Source organism: Anas acuta, chromosome 4 (genome assembly GCF_963932015.1).
Source record: "Anas acuta chromosome 4, bAnaAcu1.1, whole genome shotgun sequence".
Taxonomy (NCBI): Eukaryota; Metazoa; Chordata; class Aves; order Anseriformes; family Anatidae; genus Anas; species Anas acuta.
In genome coordinates, this window is record NC_088982.1 from 9,098,547 (window position 1) to 9,117,607 (window position 19,061).

The 19,061-nt window shown below is 41.9% G+C and overlaps 1 protein-coding gene across 2 annotated transcripts; it reads left to right on the forward strand.

Moving 5' to 3' along the window:
* The first annotated feature begins 886 nt into the window (after positions 1-886).
* RNF4 (ring finger protein 4) lies at positions 887-17,610 on the forward strand. Of its 2 annotated transcripts, none has more exons than XM_068679722.1 (8): positions 887-957; positions 6,085-6,298; positions 6,816-6,936; positions 7,833-7,912; positions 9,789-9,798; positions 11,653-11,818; positions 14,456-14,504; positions 14,841-17,610. In XM_068679722.1, the coding sequence occupies exons 2-8, from the start codon at positions 6,290-6,292 to the stop codon at positions 14,988-14,990; spliced, it is 585 nt and encodes a 194-aa protein (XP_068535823.1). In that variant the 5' UTR covers positions 887-957; positions 6,085-6,289; the 3' UTR covers positions 14,991-17,610. The 2 variants fall into 2 exon arrangements, with proteins under 2 accessions (XP_068535823.1, XP_068535824.1); XM_068679723.1 differs by lacking the exon at positions 887-957 and having other exon boundaries at positions 6,085-6,162; positions 6,277-6,298.
* The last annotated feature ends 1,451 nt before the right edge of the window (positions 17,611-19,061 follow it).

The following is a 19,061-nucleotide window of genomic DNA, read 5'->3' on the forward strand; positions in this document are numbered from 1 at the left end:
AATTGGTAATCAGCAGTGCCTTCACACTGGTAAACACAGGGGCATGAATAATTCGTGATTCATTTACGTGTTTGTTACAGTATTTGTTACAGCCAAGGAGACAAGTGTAAGCGTACGAGGCTGGCTCTTCAATGATCTCTGAAAACAGACACAAATCCAGAGGTTTTACCTGTCTGGTTTTAGTGACGAGCTCATTAAGAAACCCCTTTTAATGCCATAAATTTCACATGCCAGAATCACTCAGATAAATGTGAGGTCTCTTATTTCAGTGTAGATGGCCTGATCACAACAACTTTGTCTTGGACTTACAGTATAACGAGTCTAAGAAAAACTGAGGAAAAACCAAGGGGTTTTGGACACAGGGTGCATGCCCCTGTACCATAGTCACTGCCACGTGGCTCCCTACATCAAACCAGACTCACAACCTGGTAATGAGGCAAGTCCCTAGGTGCCTGGCCAGGCAAATCTACCCTACACAGCGCAGATATTTCATTATTCACATAAAACCAAAGAGTGATGTGGTGGCTGGGTACAAAAACTGGTACAAATCTCGAGAGCTGGTTGCTCTGTGAGGAAAGGCAAGGGAAGCCAGCAGGAAGAGCTATGGATTTATGTACAAAAAGCCAGACTGGGTGACGTGGGGCAGTAAAAATCGAAGGAAGGACGGGGAAAGCGGCCATGAAACGCTTCAGCCCCTGAGGGGGGGGGGGGCACAAAACTTTCCAGGGGGCCACTGGGCCCTGAGGGACCTCCAGGCCTCACCCCCACCCACGCGAACTACAACTCCCAGCACCCCCCGCGGCCGGATAAGAGGCGGGCGCGTTCTGTTTCCCCCATCCCCCCTTTGATTGACAGACACCGCGGCCTTTGGGCGGGCGGCGGGGCGGCGGCTCCACCAATGGGAGGGAGGCGGGGGCGGGCGCTGCCCTTACGCCGTCGCCGGGCCGGCCGCGGAGGGTGAGGGCCGCAGGGCCGGGGGGCTCTGAGGGGAGGAGGAGGGGGGGGGCGTGATGGCGGCGGGCTGAGGGGAAAGGGGGGGGGGGGCAGCGCTGAGGGGAGCCCAGGGGCCGGCTGTGGGGCCGGGGCCGCTCCTCGCCGCCGTGTGGCTGCCGGGTGAAAGTTTGGGCTGGGTTCCTCTTTGTTTTGCCCTTTTTATTTAGGGTGCTGTGGGGGGGGCGCGGTGTGGGTGTGGGGGGGGCGCTGGGTGCCCGGGGGGGGGTCTCTGGGAAGCCTGGGGGCAGGGGGGGCTCCTGGGCTGCCTCTGGGCCTGGCCCCACAGGGAGCCACCCCCACTCCTTGTGTTTTGTTTTTTTTTTTACGTCTTTGGTGCTGTTTCCTGTTGCAAACAGAGGTTTGAAGAGGGGAAATAAGCCCAATTTTAAAGAGCTGTCATGGCCCTGCCCTGACAAATGCTGCATGGGCTGTGTGGGGTCACCTGCGCCTGGCGGGTACCAGGCCATTGCCTCGCTGCTGCCTTCAAACACTGCCTTTAGCCAGTTTTTGATGTTTGGGGTGTTTACCAAATCCAGTCTTGTCCATATTAGTCAGATGTGACGGAAATGCCTGCCTCTCCTTCAGCTGATTTGCTTCAAAGCGTTCTGGGCTCGTGGCAGATCACAACCTTGTTTTCAGAGTGGTGTGAGGGAAGCTTTCGGTTTGTGCTGACCAGAGGGTTCAGTTTGCAGGACTGTCATTCAGACATGTTAATTGAGCTCAACTTACGCACGGCAGATGTACTAACTTCTTTTTAGAACAAAAATACGAACGGAAGGCTGAAGTCATAAATATGGGGCACAATATTCCTCTGCTCCTATTATAAATAACATTTATGTGGCTTTACCATTATTCTTCTGAAGTATCTACCTGTACAGAGGAATGCCGGTGGTTATAGTACTTAAAATATCAGTGGGTTAGCTAGAATAGGCCTTGAACTGTGCTGTTATGAGGACAAATACTTAAGCCTTTGGGAGAGCTGAACGGCAGGAGCAGTAAGTGCACGTGGAGAGCTCTGTGTGTGTGAGGAGGGGTCAGCAGCTCCTGCTGGTAACACCTCGTCATGCAGTGATGCAGAAAGTTCCCTAAAATTTGGAAGAACGTATTGGCTTGCTGAGTTGATCTGCAAAGTTTTCATATTTAAAAAAAGAAGTCTTTAGCTTAAAAAATAAATAAATCTGGAATTTTGAACTGGTTTCCGAGTGCATGTTGCCACAGGTATAATGGGTGACCTTACTGATAGCTTCAGCTGCAGTGATGTGATGCTTACAGGTTGTTTTGGGGAGGAGAGGTGTTGGTGCAGTAACTCTATTTGTGTCGGCCTGTCGGAGCCCTGATGCTGGGTTTCCATAGAGACTGCTGGAGGAGGAGCATGTGGGCCTTAGGAAATAATTTGGGCTCTCTGGGCCTGCATAACGAATTGTGATTTGGTAGTCCTGAGGTCTTGAAAAATCTTTTAAGGAATTCTGGTTACAGAATGACAGAATGGTTTGGGTTGGAAGGGATCTTGAAGGTGACCCAGTTCCCACCCCCTGCCATGGGCAGGGACACCTCCCACCAGCCCAGGCTGCCCAAATCCCATCCAGCCTGGCCTTGGGCACCTCCAGGGCTGGGGCATCGACAGCTTCTCTGGGCAGCTTGTGCCAGGGCCTCACCACCCTCTGAGGAAAGAATTTTCTCCTTACATCTAATCTAAATCTCCTCTCTTTTAGCTTAAAGCCATCCCCCCTTGTCCCATCACTGCACCCCTGACAAAGAGTCCCTCCCCACCTCTCCTGCAGCCCCTTCAGGCAGTGGCAGGCCGCTGTGAGGTCTCTTGGAGCCTTCTCTTCTCCAGGCTGAACAACCCCAACTCCCTCAGCCTGTCTCCATAGGAGAAGTGCTCCAGCCCCTTGACCATCTTTGCGGTCCTCCTCTGGGCTTGTTCTAATGCATCCATGTTCTTGTGCGTGGGGCCCCAGAGAAATTAGTGAGTGTGTCATCAAGTGTGCAGCGTTTGAACAGCTTTGTTTATCTCTTCTTGTGTGACGCTAACTTAATCTGTGGAATACTAAAGAAAATAAGCTTTATTTTTCATCCTCCTCCTTGCGGTTCAGACAATTAGCATTCAGCAAAGATTCCTGAATAAGCCAGTAACTTAGTGTGGAAATCTGTAGCCCTGCAGAAGAGGTTTGTTCTTCCAAGAAAAGAATGTTGCTGGATCAAGAGGCTCCTTCCAGAGTCCTAATAAATCCCAGCAGTCTGGCGTTCCCTGTAAGCATGTTTGTTGTGAGGTGGCTTTGGTTAATGCTGGTGGTTTGCTGATGGTTTATTTTAGGGTGGCTTTAGGGCGATGAGCACCCCTACGGATACCCACTCCCAACTTTCTTCTGCAGAAGAACTTCCCATGGAGGTTGAGGTTTGATCCAGCAGCAACCAGAGCAGGACAGGAACACGTGTGCCTTGTGTGTGCTCTGTGTCAAGAGCTGTAACAATCGGTATGAAGAAATCCTTCTGGTGGTGCTGGGACGTTCAGGAGGATAAAGCAGCTGAATAGCGACGCGGGGCTGTCACCTCAGTGTGAGCTGAAGCTCTCTGTGTTGCTTTGAGGCCTGGTGTTACCTTGACACCTCGCAGTAATCCCATAAACGATGCATTTCTGGGCCTCCTGGTGAAGAGGTGTGGGAATGGTTAACGGAGGTAAATGGCTTTAGTGTGACGGATCCGCTACTGTGCGGTACTTCCTCGTCGTCATCCTCCCCCCCCGATAACTTTCCAAATGTAAGTGGTTTTGGTTGTGTTGTTTTGTTGTTGTTCTGGGCTGTGGTGCTGTTGATTTTCTCTGTAATAGCTCTCTGGCATTTAGGCCACTCCTGGCCAAGGAAAAGATCTTTAAAAGATTTCAGTTAAAACGAATTCTAGCAGTTTGTAATTTCAGCTAAGCTTGTTTAAAGCTTAATTCTTTATGCTCCTCAGATGCGTGTATCAACAAATATTTCCCAGCTTTTTAATGTCCAAGTATTTTTCCCATTCCCTGTCTGAGGAGAACAGAGGGAAATGTCTCTTGGCTTCCTTGGTGCAATGAACTTAGCAAGAATCCACGCCGTCGGATTCTTTATATAACTCAGATGTTGCTCGGTCTCGTTCATCTTCCTGCTGTCTGGGGGAAACTGCTTTGCCAGAGTTATTTTTGGTTTCAGTGGTAGCTGTCGGATGAAGATGGGGCCTTTGAGCAGCTGGGGTTTGAGGGAGCTGCTGGTAGGCTTACAGGTGGTTCTCTGCCATCCCTCATCCTGCGTGCCCTTCCTGCAGCTTGTAGGAGCACAGAATCAGATGTGGTCTTGTTTTAAAAGTTCTTGTTCCCTCTTCCAAAAATTGAGCAAAACAGGATCTTCCTGTTGGAAGGGGTGGGTGACAGTGCACAAGGACTTGGGAAACTTGATCTGCTGTGAGCAGAACCTGCCAGTGGGCTTACGGGCCACTAACAGCAGCACTAGACAGGTAGTCTCTTACTAAATAATAATTTGAACTTATTTTTTTGCAATCCAGCGGCAATTTTAAAATGAGGCGAAGAAAGGCAGAAAATTGAGAGGTGTGTTGTGTTGGTTTAAATTGTGCCTAAATGAATCTTTTGGCTTAGGGAAAGTGCTAAATGTAGTGTAAAGGTATTCACAGGCATGTCTTGTGTCACAGTTCATGTTAATAGGTCTTAAAAAAATAGTGATTTAAGAAATACAGACCATGTTTAAGAGGGGGAATAACATTCAGTTGGTTTCCTTGAGCTGGAGGTTATAACGGATGACCAAAGTCATTCCATCCCCTGGGGGGTCTCAGCATTTCTTAACCTAGGAAGAGGTTAATAGCCTGCTAATTAGTTTGTACCTCCATTGACACGGGAAAAAAAGGAGAGGGGAGATTTGGGTACAGATGGTGAAGTTGTGGGAGCCTGAGCGACCTCAGCAGTGCTTGGGCACGTGCTGGTCCTTGTGCTCAGGAAGGTTGTGCAGTGGATGGTTGTAGATTTACTTCATATTTTTAGTTTTACTTGGTACTTTGAGATCATACGTCTGTGTGCCCAGGGTGCTCCTGCCAAGCCTTGCCTGCTGCCAGGCCTGTAAAGACATACCAGGGACAGGAGATTCTGGGCAATTTCTGACCCCTGCAGGTAAAAGCAGTGGTGCATCAAGAAGTGATTTATTTATTTTTTAGAGACAGATCTATAACACGACTGCATAGGCATGATGGTTGGACACTTAGTAGGCTGTGAAGGCTTCAGCTTGGTCTTTTGTGCACTAAAATGCAGGCTGTCTGTTAAGGAATATTTTTCCTACTACTCTGTAACGTTCTGTCCTCTGAAATGAGTTATTTGGTTTGTTTGGGGTCCCCCTGCTGCTCCCTGTCGTGTTTGGACACGTGATAGCTTTTCTATAAGCAGGCTTTACATCGTGAACTTCAGTCCCGTGCCAGCTGCTGCGAGAACCAGCTTAGTGCTTTCTCCCTGGAGCAGTGAGCTGCCTGCTAGCAGGGCCGTGCACACCTACAGCTCCTTCAGAACAGGGGCTGTGAACTCCTGTTCTCATACACCAGGGACCTGTGAGCAGTTCCACGCTGATGTTCCTGCGCTCCACCTGCTTTAGCTTCCTTTCAAGCTGTTCAGTTGGAATCTTGAGGCAGCATGGAGAAAAGAGAACTGCTTACCTCTAGTTTTTGTTCTCTGGAGATGGCTTCTTGTGACACAATTCCCGGTGACTTCTGCCCACACACAAACATTGCCTGAAGAGAATCAGTTGTTCTTCTCAGATAACACTTAATTGGGACTCCTTGGTATTGTGTGGTGTTTTTTTTTTTTTTTGTTTGTTTGTTTTTGTTGTTTTTTTGTGTGTGTGTGTGGTGTGCTATTGAACTGCCTTATTCTGATATTTAGCTTAGGAAATGGGCAAACACAAGTGAGGCTTCAGGCCCATCTGCAGGTGTCTGAGGCTTAAATGCTCCTGGGACTTGCAGCCTGGCTTTGGTCAGCAGCTAGTGGATCAGGAATGGGAACCTTAAAGCAGGTGTGTTGAAGAGAACAAGAGTTACAGATAGGTAATCTTCTCTCTTCTTTTTTTATAGGTTTGGAAGAACATCATTCTAAGATATTGAGAAATCTGGACTTTTTAACAGTGTACTACCTCAAGAAGGAATATATATGTAATATATATGTATATATATATATAAGGAATATAATATAAGGAATTGAAAGTTGTAGCTTCCTTGCATTCAATTTTATGGTATTTGTACCTCTTATTTTTTCTGTAACTTTAGATCAAGAAACACCATGAGTACAGTAAGTATTTCACTAATCAATGTAAAACTTACTTTTAAAGTGTCTTGTTTATAGTACTTCTGTAAATCTTTAAGATTTATTGTATGTATACTAACATATTAGGTTCCTGTGTAACCTCATGTTCTGTGTTACTTAAAAATAATAATAAATTAATCTCTAGGAGCTAGCAGTGTTTCAGGAATGCTTAAAATGTCAGCAAAAACTTTAGGTCAGACTGATCAAATGGTTGGCTGAAAGCTAACCTCTGACATAATTGTGAGCTCATCTTCTCAGTTGTAAACCATCACAATATGTGTCATAATTACTTTTTTTTTGTGACTCAGCTGGCTGGAGATCTGGAGTGATGTCTTCCTTGGTGTGATGAGTTGAGATAGGACTGCCCCATCCCACTAGTGTGTCCATACTGCAGCCTTGTAGTGATGTGTTTTGTCCATCTTTGTATGCTGTCGTTGATGCTGCAGAAGTGAGGTCTCCACTAACATTACTCTTAAAACTCTGAGGCTTTGTTCTCTCTTAGACTCAAAGAAAGCGCCGTGGAGGATCGGTGAATTCTAGGCAAGCTCAGAAACGAAGCAGGCTGATAGCTTCCACCACGGAAATGGCTTCAGAAGCGGAGCCAATAGAACTTGAAGAAAGTGGTAAGCTTTCTCTTTAATTTGGTAAGAGAATCACCTGCTTCTGGAGTGTTGGGATCCCACCTAACACGTTTTTTGCCAGTTTCAAGGCATTTAAAGAGAAGAGAAACCTAATTATTCTAAAATGCCTGTAGTATGGAATCTGTAAACAGCAAGGCTGCTGACAACTGTTTGAGTTGGTTACTGAGGTGTGATGTGTTCACTGCTACAGCTGAGTTATGTAAGGAAGCTACGCAAATGCTCAAATATCAGGCTGTTTGCTGGGACTCACTGCAGCTGCCTCTGCAGATAACAGCAAAGTAAATTTGGGAACTCCCAAGTTTTAAAAAGATAATTAAAAGTTTGTTGTCAGTCATGCCCTGTCCCTTAAGGGCCCTTGTCCAGTATCGTTTTACAAAAAGCACTAGGCTTTTAAAAATAATACTTAAACTGCCTTCTATGGAAAGAATTAAAAGTAACTGTTGGTCTGTAGGTAGTTATATGGCTTTTTGTCTTTTTGCTGTGCATTTAACTACTAAAGGTTTGAGGAGGCGTGATATGAGAACGTTTACAGCATAGCACTGAAAAACTCTTATGTCCTGTATGATCTGTGTTTTATGGTGTGATGAATGTTCTCCTATATTGGATGAATAATCTGTTGCTGCATACCTCCTGCAAGCTATTGACGTATGAGAAAGTGTGAGGTCAGCTGCTGTTACTCTTGCAGTGTGACTTGCAAAAGGCAGTGATGTTAATGCTGTACATGGATTATTGAGAGCAAAGCTTGAGTGAAATGTTAGATAAATTACCGAAGAGAAGAGGGATAGGGCAGTGTTGAATCATACCTTAGCGTGTCACACACTGACAGATGATTTTAGTCCTGTGATCGCTGATACGGATTCTAATGTTGTGTTTTTAAGCTGGTGAAGAAGTTGTAGATCTCACGTGTGAATCTTCTGATCCTGTAGTAGTTGATCTAACTCACAATGATTCTGTTGTGGTAAGTAATGAATGACACACGTATCTAGATCTTATAGCCAAACTTTGTATTGTGCTCACATGTAGAATCTTTAAGGATGAGTTCTAAGTTCAGAGTTGACTTCTCAATGCACGAAAGCCATGCATTGCAGGTCAACTCAGAAGCTGCTCTGAAGGTGCTCCTTAGCACAAGCATTCTTTGGGTACAGCAGTGTAGTCTCTCCCTGCTTTCCTGGAGTGCTGTAAATCTGCACGGGCACTCTTCAAAAACAACTGGATAAATGTCTCTAGGAGTTTAACCAATTTAACCAGGCTCAAGATAGTAATATGCCTTTTCGTAGTGTAGACAGGATGGTGAATGCATTTCAAGTATGACATTCTCTAAGAATCTAGGCCCCTTGTTCACTAAATGTTGAAGGTACTTGAGCTGCACAGTGGCTGCTCCCATACTGCTCTCTGGGTTTTTGAGCAGTATAGTTATTTGGAGCATAATGCACAGGCTCCTCAGTTATTTTTGTGGGTTGCAGTGGTGTGTTCCTTAATAGCTAGGTACAGACCTTACTGCTTCTAATCTAAGGATCAGAAGTCTGGCATGCTTGTCATGGCTGTCATGAGTGCTTAAGAACCCTACTGATAATTACTAAGCTTGAGGAATCTGGAAAACTAAATGCTAAGGCATTAAAGAGTTCTATTGAAATGTGTATTTGATGAATATTTGAAGATCTGCACAGTAAAAGTAAATTGATATACTGACTGCAGAAGTAGTACTGATACTGACTGCAGAAGTAAGCTTAAGCTTTACAAGATTTGGGTTTGGGTCATAATTTACCAAGACCTTAGATCTTCAAAAGCTCATCTTCTAGACAAACAGCTCCTGAAATCTAAGTAGCCTGACTTAAAGGGTTAAAACCTGGCCCTTATTTAGCACTTCAGAGTTCACATTCAATGCCAAATGGATTTATAGGTGTAGCTACATCTATGAATATCACCTGCAGATAATGAAAGCACAATCTAAAATAGCTCGTTGCTCCAGATCTCAGGGTTATATACCTGTCACGGGTAATGTAATAGAAGCAGATGCTACTTAAAGTTGGAGCTGTGTTAGATATATCAAAGATAAAGGCCAATGATTTAAATAAAAAGTGGAGGAGGTAGCAATAAGTCTTTGACTTCATAAATATGAAGTGATTAGTTGAAACGTTAGTTTAAGGTGGCAAGCACAACTGTAGCTGACTGTTAGAAACTAGTTCAGTTTCTTACTCCAAGAGCTCCTTAAAAAAATCCACTTTGTTGTTACTGCTATTTTTAAAGCTCAAACAGTATTTGATCCAGCCTATGGTGTAGTTAATGGCTGTTTTGGGGTGCCACTACTGCTGCACAGAACCACAAACAAGCAGCAGGAGTAACAGGGAGGGTATTTCATGCTAAGATTGTTCCTGAGCATGTACGTAGGAAAGGCCACAAACATTTTAATGTAATCTGCGTTGCCTTGGTTCTGGTTCCACCAAAAATAATAGTGGGCTGGTTTTCTGTTTAGGTTTATTATTTTTTTAGCAATTGTTATCTAATATGAAGTGTTTAGGGATATGTCACGTGAATTTGCTTGTTTGGGGAAGAAGGAGCTGAAGAATCACTTCCAACCCAAATCAAATTGGGGTACTGAAACTGGGGGACAGGGAGAAGGGAGTCAGAAGTAAGAACCTGTAAATTACTTGTTGCTGTGAAACTACTTTTAACACATTCTTAAACAAAATAATATAATGATATCCTAAAATTTTTAGCTTGCTTTGTTGTTAATTGCTTACCTTATTAGATACTTGTACATAATGCTTGGGGTGCATACCAAAAATCTAATTTTATTTTTCTTCTCTCTCCCATAACATATATATTGATGCAAGATTGTTGAAGGTGAGTTGACGTTTTACAAGTGACAATAGAATTGTCCTGAACTTACTCTTTTATTTTATTTTCCAACAAACTTGAGCAGCGTGGACTGAAACTGTGTTTGGCAAAAGACAAAGAGCAGTGCTACAGTATCTGGCCAGTGTTCTGGAGAACAGATCCAGTCTGTGTTTCATAGTCTCTATGGAAGATGATACAAAGTATCTGAAATAAAATCCATCACAGTTTCTCAAAATATATTTTTCTTCCCAAGTACAGAACTTCTGTGAGCCTGAAGCGAACAATCAATTTAACTAGCACTTTTAGCAGTAGAATATCAGCTTTGAATAGGAAAATGTTGAAAGGTCTTATTAGCCTGTGTTGCAGTGAAGGAACTGAAGTAGAAAGATGTCAAAAGTCATAGTATTCACTTTAATTGTGTAGCCTAACTCTCCTCAAATTTAATACTGGTAAGTGCTAACAAATACAGATTTTTTTTTCTACTTCATGTATTACAGTAGTTGTAGAATAGGTATAAAGAACTTAATCCTTCACATCTTTCAGACCTTGCTCTGATTATAATACCTGAGATGCGTTAATATGTTGTTAGCTGCTTACTTAGAATGTAATCCATTCTGGGCTCTGAATGACACGAGCAAGTGAATAAAAATGTATGCAACAAAAGTTATAGCTGAAAAATAATGCAGAAAGAAACTTAAATTTTATGGCTGTTGATGTAATGTTAATCAATCCTTCATGGTTGCACCTTCAATGTTGATGTAACAACAAAAAAATAACTGTTGCATGCAGTTTCTAATTGTTAAAAAAGCAAGCAGCAATTCTGTAACCTTTGGATGCTACAGGCCAGGTAATTATTTTGATCTGTTTTTATTTGGACAATATGAACTCCATTTTCAAGTTGCACTAACTCAGGAGGATGATGAAGAAAATGTGTAAGGAGACAGTACTTCAAGTATTTACGTAATCTGCCAGATACTGTTCTTAAAAAGGCTTATTTTGTCAAAACTGCTTTTGAGTAGGGCGATTTGATTTAAGACAGACAAAAAGAGTGGAACGCTTCAGTATACCTGGATAGAGCAGTGAGAAACCACAGCAGCTGCATAATTTAAATGTTTAGACTTAAGCATGTCTTCCATCAATTCTGAAAAATTACTTATTTTAGATGTTGTTACTGGAAGAATATTTTGTGTGTGTGTGTGTACACACATATGGTCGATAATCCCCTGAAGCAGCAACTGGCTGCTGGCAATGATATCCCTGCCCTAAGCAGTTTAGGTAATTGTGGGGGATGGTGCTCCCTTCTAATCTCATGCATTATACAGTTGTGAACAAAGTGCTCTCTGTTTTGTCAGACCTTTTTGTTGTGCTACCTCGCCATGCTACTTGGAAACTTGTCTTTTTTCTCTTTTTTTTTTTTTTTTCATTTCCTTTAGAGAATCAAGTAGCAATTGTTCCAGTTCCTCAACGTTGTATCATAGTAGTTAGAGGTAGTTAGATTTCTTCTGTTAGACATTTCTTCTGTTAGAAGTCTGGAGAGGTAGCCTCCCTTTATAGGGGCGTTCTATTCACACGTAGTGTAATGGTATGGGAACTTAACATACAGACAAGCTTTAAGGTCAGGTTTTGGCTGTTGTAGAGAGAATAGAGCAAATGTTTTGTGTCAATATGTAACAGAATATTCAAAGCGTCTGGAAATGTCCATCCTCAATATTGAGGAAGCTTTTTTTGTTGCTCTTAACGGAGATGAATATGTTTTAGTCCACTTTAAAATTACAACTGTTAGTCTACTCACACATTTCAAGGTTAGTTACAGGGCTATATATTTTATAGTGTATCTAACTTTAAATAAATAATTTACAGAGAATCAACGGCGAAGGAGAAATCTCAGACTAAGAAGCCAGCGGCAGTCAGACAGCTGTGTGCTGAGCAGCGATGATGAAGATGAAACAAGAGATAATGATGTGTATGTAACAGATAAAGTGTCTCGAGAATTGGGACCACTGGAGGATGAAACTGCAAGTTCAAAGTATGTATGCCTTACGACCGAATAAATATTAAGTTTTGCCCTTTTTTATACATACAGGACTAATTTATGTTGTTATAATCAGTCTTGGCTTTGAAATCTTACTCTAGTTTGCCACTCTCGATGAGTACAGCACCACATTTCACATACTGACAAAATGATGTTGTTTGCACTTCTGCAATAAAAAGCCAGCCCAAGAGGAATGCACAGCTTTGCATACAACCTTTAAGATGAATGTGGGGGTGTGTCAAGGAAGGAGGATTAGTGACAAGCCATCGCTTATAATGTGTTACACTTCCTTTTCATGCAAAGCTCCAGTAGTGCTGTTACGATATGGAAGTACTTTCACTGGTGTGGATGAGGTTTGGTGTTACAATCTACTAGAATAACTATGAAAGCAGGTATCTGTGCGACTAGGGCAGACAAAGAACATGAGAATTGGTATAAGTGTCTTGTAAAATGTTTGAGAGAGGGGGGAATACACATTTTATTTAGGGTTTTAATGTAGTCTTTCATTTAGCTCACTGATTGTATTGCTGTGTGCTTAGACCATGCTGTCCAGGCTGTGTTGTTACTGTCATAGAATCAAAGAATCAGTAAGGCTGGAAAAGACCTTTAAGATCAGCTGGTCCAATGTACTCTCTGACTAGGAAATAGATGAAATCAAGGTGAAACTGGAGTGCAGTGGATAATAAACTAAAGGGAAAAAAATCTGTTACTCTTCCCAAGAGATATATTTCCTAAACTCTTCTATGAATGGCTTGATTTCATATTTAAAACTTAGTCAAATTTGACAGCTGACTTAGCCACCCCTACTCAGTAACTGCAGTGTTCTTATCTCATTGACAGTTTTACAGCTTTGAATAGGGTGTCCCCATCTGACCTTACAGCATAAGGTACTAGATCTTAGGCAAGTTAAATGGCATTTATGATGCAACTGATCTACCTGATCTGGTTTTCAGGGAATAAAGGATAACAAATTGGCTAAAGATGCGCTAATAATCTTAAAGCTTAAGAGCACTGGTGATGAATTTTGTTTTTAAAATTTAAGTGGTCTGTGGTGTTGACAAAAACCACAGTGTAAACATTCCCAGTGTAACAGTGTCAGTGTGCTAACTTATTTGGCTTTTTTGGCATCTCAGTGTCTGTAGGCATTTACATGTGGCCTTAACTCTCAGATTTTCTTAATCCTTTTGGGTATCTTCAATTCAGGTCCTCCTGTTTTGCCCCAGCAATGTGATGAGTTAAAACCTTCATTGTGACTTTAAAAAAAAAAAAAAAAAAAAAATACTTATTCAAGCAGTGGTCAGTTCTTCCATCGTGCATTCATGAAAGTATGCAGTCAGTCTTTTTTTTATATATATACAACTCTGCACTCTGTGACAGGACTACTTGAGCATGCTTTGGGAAGCAGCTCCATATACTGATAATTTTATCTTGTTGGTGTACTTTGAGCCTTTTAGTTTAGTGGAGGGCAATATAAGAGACAACATGAAAATTTTGTGTGTCAGATTCTTAATATGCAACCTGAAATGCTTGTATTTGAAAACAGAGTGGATTTGGCCAATGAGTTAGTGATCTTTTTTGTTATTTTTGGCCTTTAAATATATATATTATATTAATAAATCCCACTACTTAGTTAATGCAGAAATGTTATGTTTAGCTATCTTAAGCTCAGGCTTCTCTGTTAGATTGGGCCTTCTTGGTCCGTTTAGGTATGGCTATGACAGCTCAGTGCTGCAGCTTTTAACGTTGCCAGAAAGGTACTGATGATATAGATTGCCGCAGAGCCTTCACAGTGTTGGGCTGCAGAGTTAGGTTACTCCTGCTTACATGGAGGTTATCACTACTTGTAATTACTGAGTTGGTATAATAGCTGCTGCATGAAGAATTTGAGTAGTAAAAATGGGGGAATCAATAGAATTAAATTATGTATGTGAAACTAGGCGTAGACTTCAGTACTTGCTGCTTGAATTTAAGATTGTGGGATGGAAGGTATCATGTTTTCTGTCCCTGTTGTGATTAATAAATTATAAACTGTTACCTAACATGGGAGGTTACACGGTAAAGCCAAGTGTTTATGGTAAAGACTTATGAAAGCAGCTTACTTTGATCATTTAAAATCAAGATTAATCTGTCAATAAAAGTGGCAAAAAGCTCTTACTCTTTCTAATAGAGAATATCATTCAGCACTTATGTTACAAAACACTCCCCCATGCAGGATAGCTCAGCCTGTTAGTACGCAGTGCTTGCAGTACAGCTGACTTGGAGAGGGAAGGCAGGAGGGGGTGCCTCTGTAACCTCAGCTTGGAAATGGCCACCCAGTTGGTCTTCTGAGCCAGTTTTTTTTTTTTTTTAAATGTTTCCTCATGTTAGTGTGTGACTTAACTACATCTTTCTCCCATTTTTGTCAATGGAAATCAAGTTGTTTCCCCTAAGTAAAGGAGACCCGAACTGCTTATTAAAAGCAAGGAATTTAGGGAGTTAAAGCTGTGCAGGGATCTTCAGATGTAGTGCATCATCATGGCTGTTCTGTGCAGTCAGATGATTACCTGACATTTTATGTATCAGTAAATGTCAATGTACCATGAAATTAATGGACGTGTTTCTTTTCACTTTTTTTATTCCCTTTACCACAAGGCCTTCTGGTACCGTGAGTTGTCCGATTTGCATGGACGGCTACTCAGAGGTAAGGACCCACACGTTGTCGTCATTTCTTTTCTGTGGGAGGGGGAATGGGGAAGAGGTTGAGCAACACAGCTCTGTTAGGTCATGTGGGACAGCACAGACAGCTAGCTTGAAGTCCAGATTTTGGTTCCAAGGTCAAACTGGCTTGTAACTCAAAGTCATTTCTTATTAGTATACGTAGAGGGAGAAATACTTTCCAAGATGGCACTAAGAGTTGGGTTCCTTATAGTAATAATGTGCTGGGTATAGATATTCAAGTGCTATTTAGCTGGTGCCAATAGACCAGCAAAGCTGAATTCCTTACTCCAAATACCTGTTGTGGTTTCTTTTCTTCCAGATTGTGCAAAGCGGGCGACTTATTGTGTCAACCAAATGTGGCCATGTCTTCTGTAGTCAGTGCCTCCGTGATTCCCTTCGGAACGCCAATTCCTGCCCAACCTGTAGGAAAAAACTCACTCACAGACAATACCATCCAATTTATATATGAGTACTTAACATTTCTCAGGACAGATTCAACTGGATTTCTGGGGAAAACGTCTTGGTTTCAGTGCTCTGAAGATTTAAGGAGCAGCAGGTTGTGAACACATCCAAATAAAACTGATTTTTTTTGAGAATAACTTGTACATATATAAACAGCTTTTTTATGGTCCAAGCTGCTTCTTGTTATGTCACTGGTTATAATGAATTTATGACTGTCTATAAACTAGACCAGCAGCCTATATCAGAAATGAAGCAGCTAATCCATTTCCTTCTACTTTTTTAATGCGTAAATAAGGGGGGTCTGAATATTTTGTTATTTGTAACTCTTGAAATTATTCCCACCATTGCGTATGGATATGAAATAGTTACCTTTCAAAATACAGATGAACAATTTGCCATTTCATTACTCTTTTGTTTTTATCCTATAATATGCTCATTACTATATTATTTTCTGCTGAATCATCTTTGTCCAAGTAGAATAAGTTCTGTAACAATTGATCATTTCATCATAAATCAATATGAAATTGACACCCAGGGTAATGCAATAAAATAACCTGCTGTTAACCAGCAGTCAGATTTTTTTAAAGCAGAAGGCTTGAACGTGTAGATGTCTTTATGAACTCCATGAGATCTGAAGTACGTAGCCAAATTGCAACATGTACAACATGAAAATAGTTCTTTGAATGTTTTAACTGCCAAGAATTCCTGTATTTGGATCACAACAATGAATTTATTTTCTAACATGATGAGATGGTCACTTGCGTTTACCACTCTATAGAGCTCTGTCTCCTTGTACCTGAGGCGAATGTAGTCTTCTCTAGGCTTGCTAGTGATGAATAAGAAGCAAATTGTATGCTTTGCTCTTGTCAGCTGAATACCAAACTACCCAGACAGATCTTCTTGCTGTATCAAGTGTACCCAGTGCAATGCTTCAAGTGCAGTACGTTCACTTCACTGTTCTCTTCAGTCGCTCTGCTGACACACTTGGCTGGTTTCAGCCTGATGTATAGTATCAAAATTTAAATAATTGCAGTACCATGAATTTAGAGGAAATAGAGACTTTAAAAGACATATGGCAGCAATCTTGACTTGAAAATTTTTTGAAAGAGAAGCTTAAATTGTCTTTGCCCTGAGGGTCATGCATCTTTCTTTTAAAAAGAAGTCAGGTACATGTCAAAGGAGAGAACTCTTCTATTTAAACAAGGCAGGAATACACATGCGTATGCACTGCTAGCCAGTTATTTCTCTTCTTCTAGGACTAAGATATAAATGTCTGCTTAAACCTGATACAGCTAAACTCTGCCAGCTGATGTGGAATCCAAGATGGGCTGATACAAATAGGATTTTAATAATTAAATGTAGATGAGATGATTAAAATTGGTGCTTTATTGTCCATATATGCAGTAGCTGCATCTGTAAAGGTTGAAATTCAGTATGTTTTTAAAAAAAATGCAAAATTAAACTGTTAAGCCTCCTTTTGGAAGTTTGTTAATTATGAAAGCCATTAGAAGTAGCATTCTGTGCTCTGGTACAACAGAATTGTAGGAAGCGTTTAGTTAACATTGATGTCTGATGTATCTTTGCTAACATGTCCTAGCGAGCTGTAGGAAGCCTTTAATTAAAGCAGCTCTTCTAATTAGCTGTCCTAAGTTCTTGAGTGAAGATGGCAATCCAAGAGCTGAGTTTCTTCTTAGGATGTTTAGGGGTGTTACTGGAGATAGCAATCCGTGAAGAGTTCTGCTCCATGAAGGCCACCTTGAGAAATGCAATACTTTCCCCACCCTGGTTGGGGGTAGCTTGGGTTCGGCGTTGTCCTGGGGAGACAGCAGCAATGTGAGCTCATAAGAGAAGGAATAGGGCAGTCATAGGATAGTGTGGTGACAAGGCAGGCTGGAGTTGGTGTCCCTGAAACAGATGAAAAGCTGAAACAGTCCTTTGGGGTTGTTTCAGACAGAACTGCATGAAGAGAAGCAGCCCAATGTGAAACTGTGAAAATATTTACGGGCCGTAAACGGGAGGTGGGGGGTGGGTGGAGAACTCTGGCCAGTTTTCCTGCAGTGGTTACTGTGTCAGAGGGACAATAACGAGAGGGTTTAATGAGTTACCTCTGGGAATGACGTTGAGTCACACATCCATGCATCTTTCATAGTGTACTAGCTATAGCCTAAACTGACTTTGCACAACTCCCTCCATGTAAATATCACTTTATAGTTTGTGCTTCAATAAGTAGGCCTAATTGAAATTTAGATATCCCAAACTATAAAATATTTAACAAAAAGAAGTTTTTTAGCTTTTGTGTACCCTGTGAAGTGCCACAAATTTGTGCATCTTGAATTTTAAGCTCGCAGTACATGGAAAAATGCTAAGTTGCATTATACTTTTTTATTAAAAATGAAATAAAAAAGAAACCCCAATATATTTGAGTTCCAGTGACGTTTCACATTGGCAAGAACTGATAGATAATATAAAGATTTTTCATTATGTAAATGTATGTCTTGTTGTATATAGTTCAATTTTTCTTGTATTTAATTGTATTCATGTCTGTATGTCACATCTATGTTGGACTCTGCTGGTAGGCAAACAGTTCTTTTAAACAGGTGGAAATAAAATAAAAACTAAATGAAGTATTCGTGCTTTTAATTGTATGGTGTTAAATGCTTTGGGGAAAAAAAGATCCCAGATCCCAAAATGAATGGAGTTTTGGTGAGTTGGTGTTGGAAGGTGTTGCCTCGTGCAGGAGTGAGGGCGAGATTGCAGCTCCCAGTCCTGCTGCAGGGTCGGGGAGCGGGGACCGGGTGCTTTGGGAGCTGGGAGCTGGTGGCACTTTCAAGGATTTGGGCAGAACAGGCGTGTGGTGAGGCGTCTCGCTGCTCCTGCTGCTCCTGTAATGCATGGAAGCGTGCAGGAGAGGGGGCGATGAGTGCGGAGGAGAGGACGTCACGAGGTGGTTTGGAAGTCCCTCTGTACACTTCATTTTACTTCTCCAAACAAGCTAAGTAGATGCTGTTGCCCTGTAGCTCTTTTCTTGTGCTTCTAATTTGTTTTCCTTACTCATTTTTCCTAATGAAGCTTCTGCATTGTAAGGAGGAAGGGGGGAGGTTCGCCTTTTATGTCTGTGTAAGCAGTTTGTAGAGCATCTTAATCACGCTCGCATCCGTATGTGAGTGCGTTGCATCAGAGGTGCACTGGTAATCTTATTTATTCAGCAGGTGTTAAAATGTGTTATGATGGACCTGAACAGCAGCTTTGGGAGTCAATGTGTTATTCTGAAATATGTTGCTGCTAATGGAACTCGTTAAGTGTGTGTGTTTTCTATTGATCTTTATTTACAGCAGCCTGATGCCTTTTTGCATCTTCTAATTGTGTTTTTCTTCTTCCCCACTCTGTCCACACTGGTTCTGCTTATGTTGGGGAGATTTTATTTTCTGGGAAGAAAGGTTACCTATTTGTTTGGGGCTTTTATATATTAAAGGGAAGTGTTCTCTAGTCTTAAAAATAGAGAGGCTAGTGCAAAATGCTGCTTTCATCTGCAGGTGATCAGTCCTACAAGTCTACAGTAAATACACACCAGTGACAAGCAGGTGCCCGAGCTCAGATCCTGGCTAAAACATTGCAAGGCAAAGATCCAAGAATAATTCTCTTTCTGTAAGTCCAGCATTTGAGGTCCCTTCCCTCAGCGTTAAGTTCCAGTCTCTCCGTTCTGCTGTAGGCAATATTGAGAACAATTTGTATGTTGGATCTTATTTAACAGATTTTTGCAAGGATCTTTGGCAATCTGATTTTCTAAGGTGTTGGTTAATCTCAAATTATTATCGTTATTTTGGATTTGGCTTTGTTTTAAACCAGAATGCTACAGCTGTCCCTTCTACAACAAGAGTGTTGGAAATCGCTGATCTATTTTGCTCTGTGTTGGCTTGCTGCTGAAGGCTCTTTGGTGCCGGAGGCTTCTCATTCCCACTTCATTCCCCCCGGGAGCCTCCTGCAGAACCAGCTGGATCCCATTTGAACGAGCTGAGCAAACACAGGCAGTGTGGTGGCTCGGTCCTTGCTGCCTGGTCTGCTCCCGGTGCCACTGGAA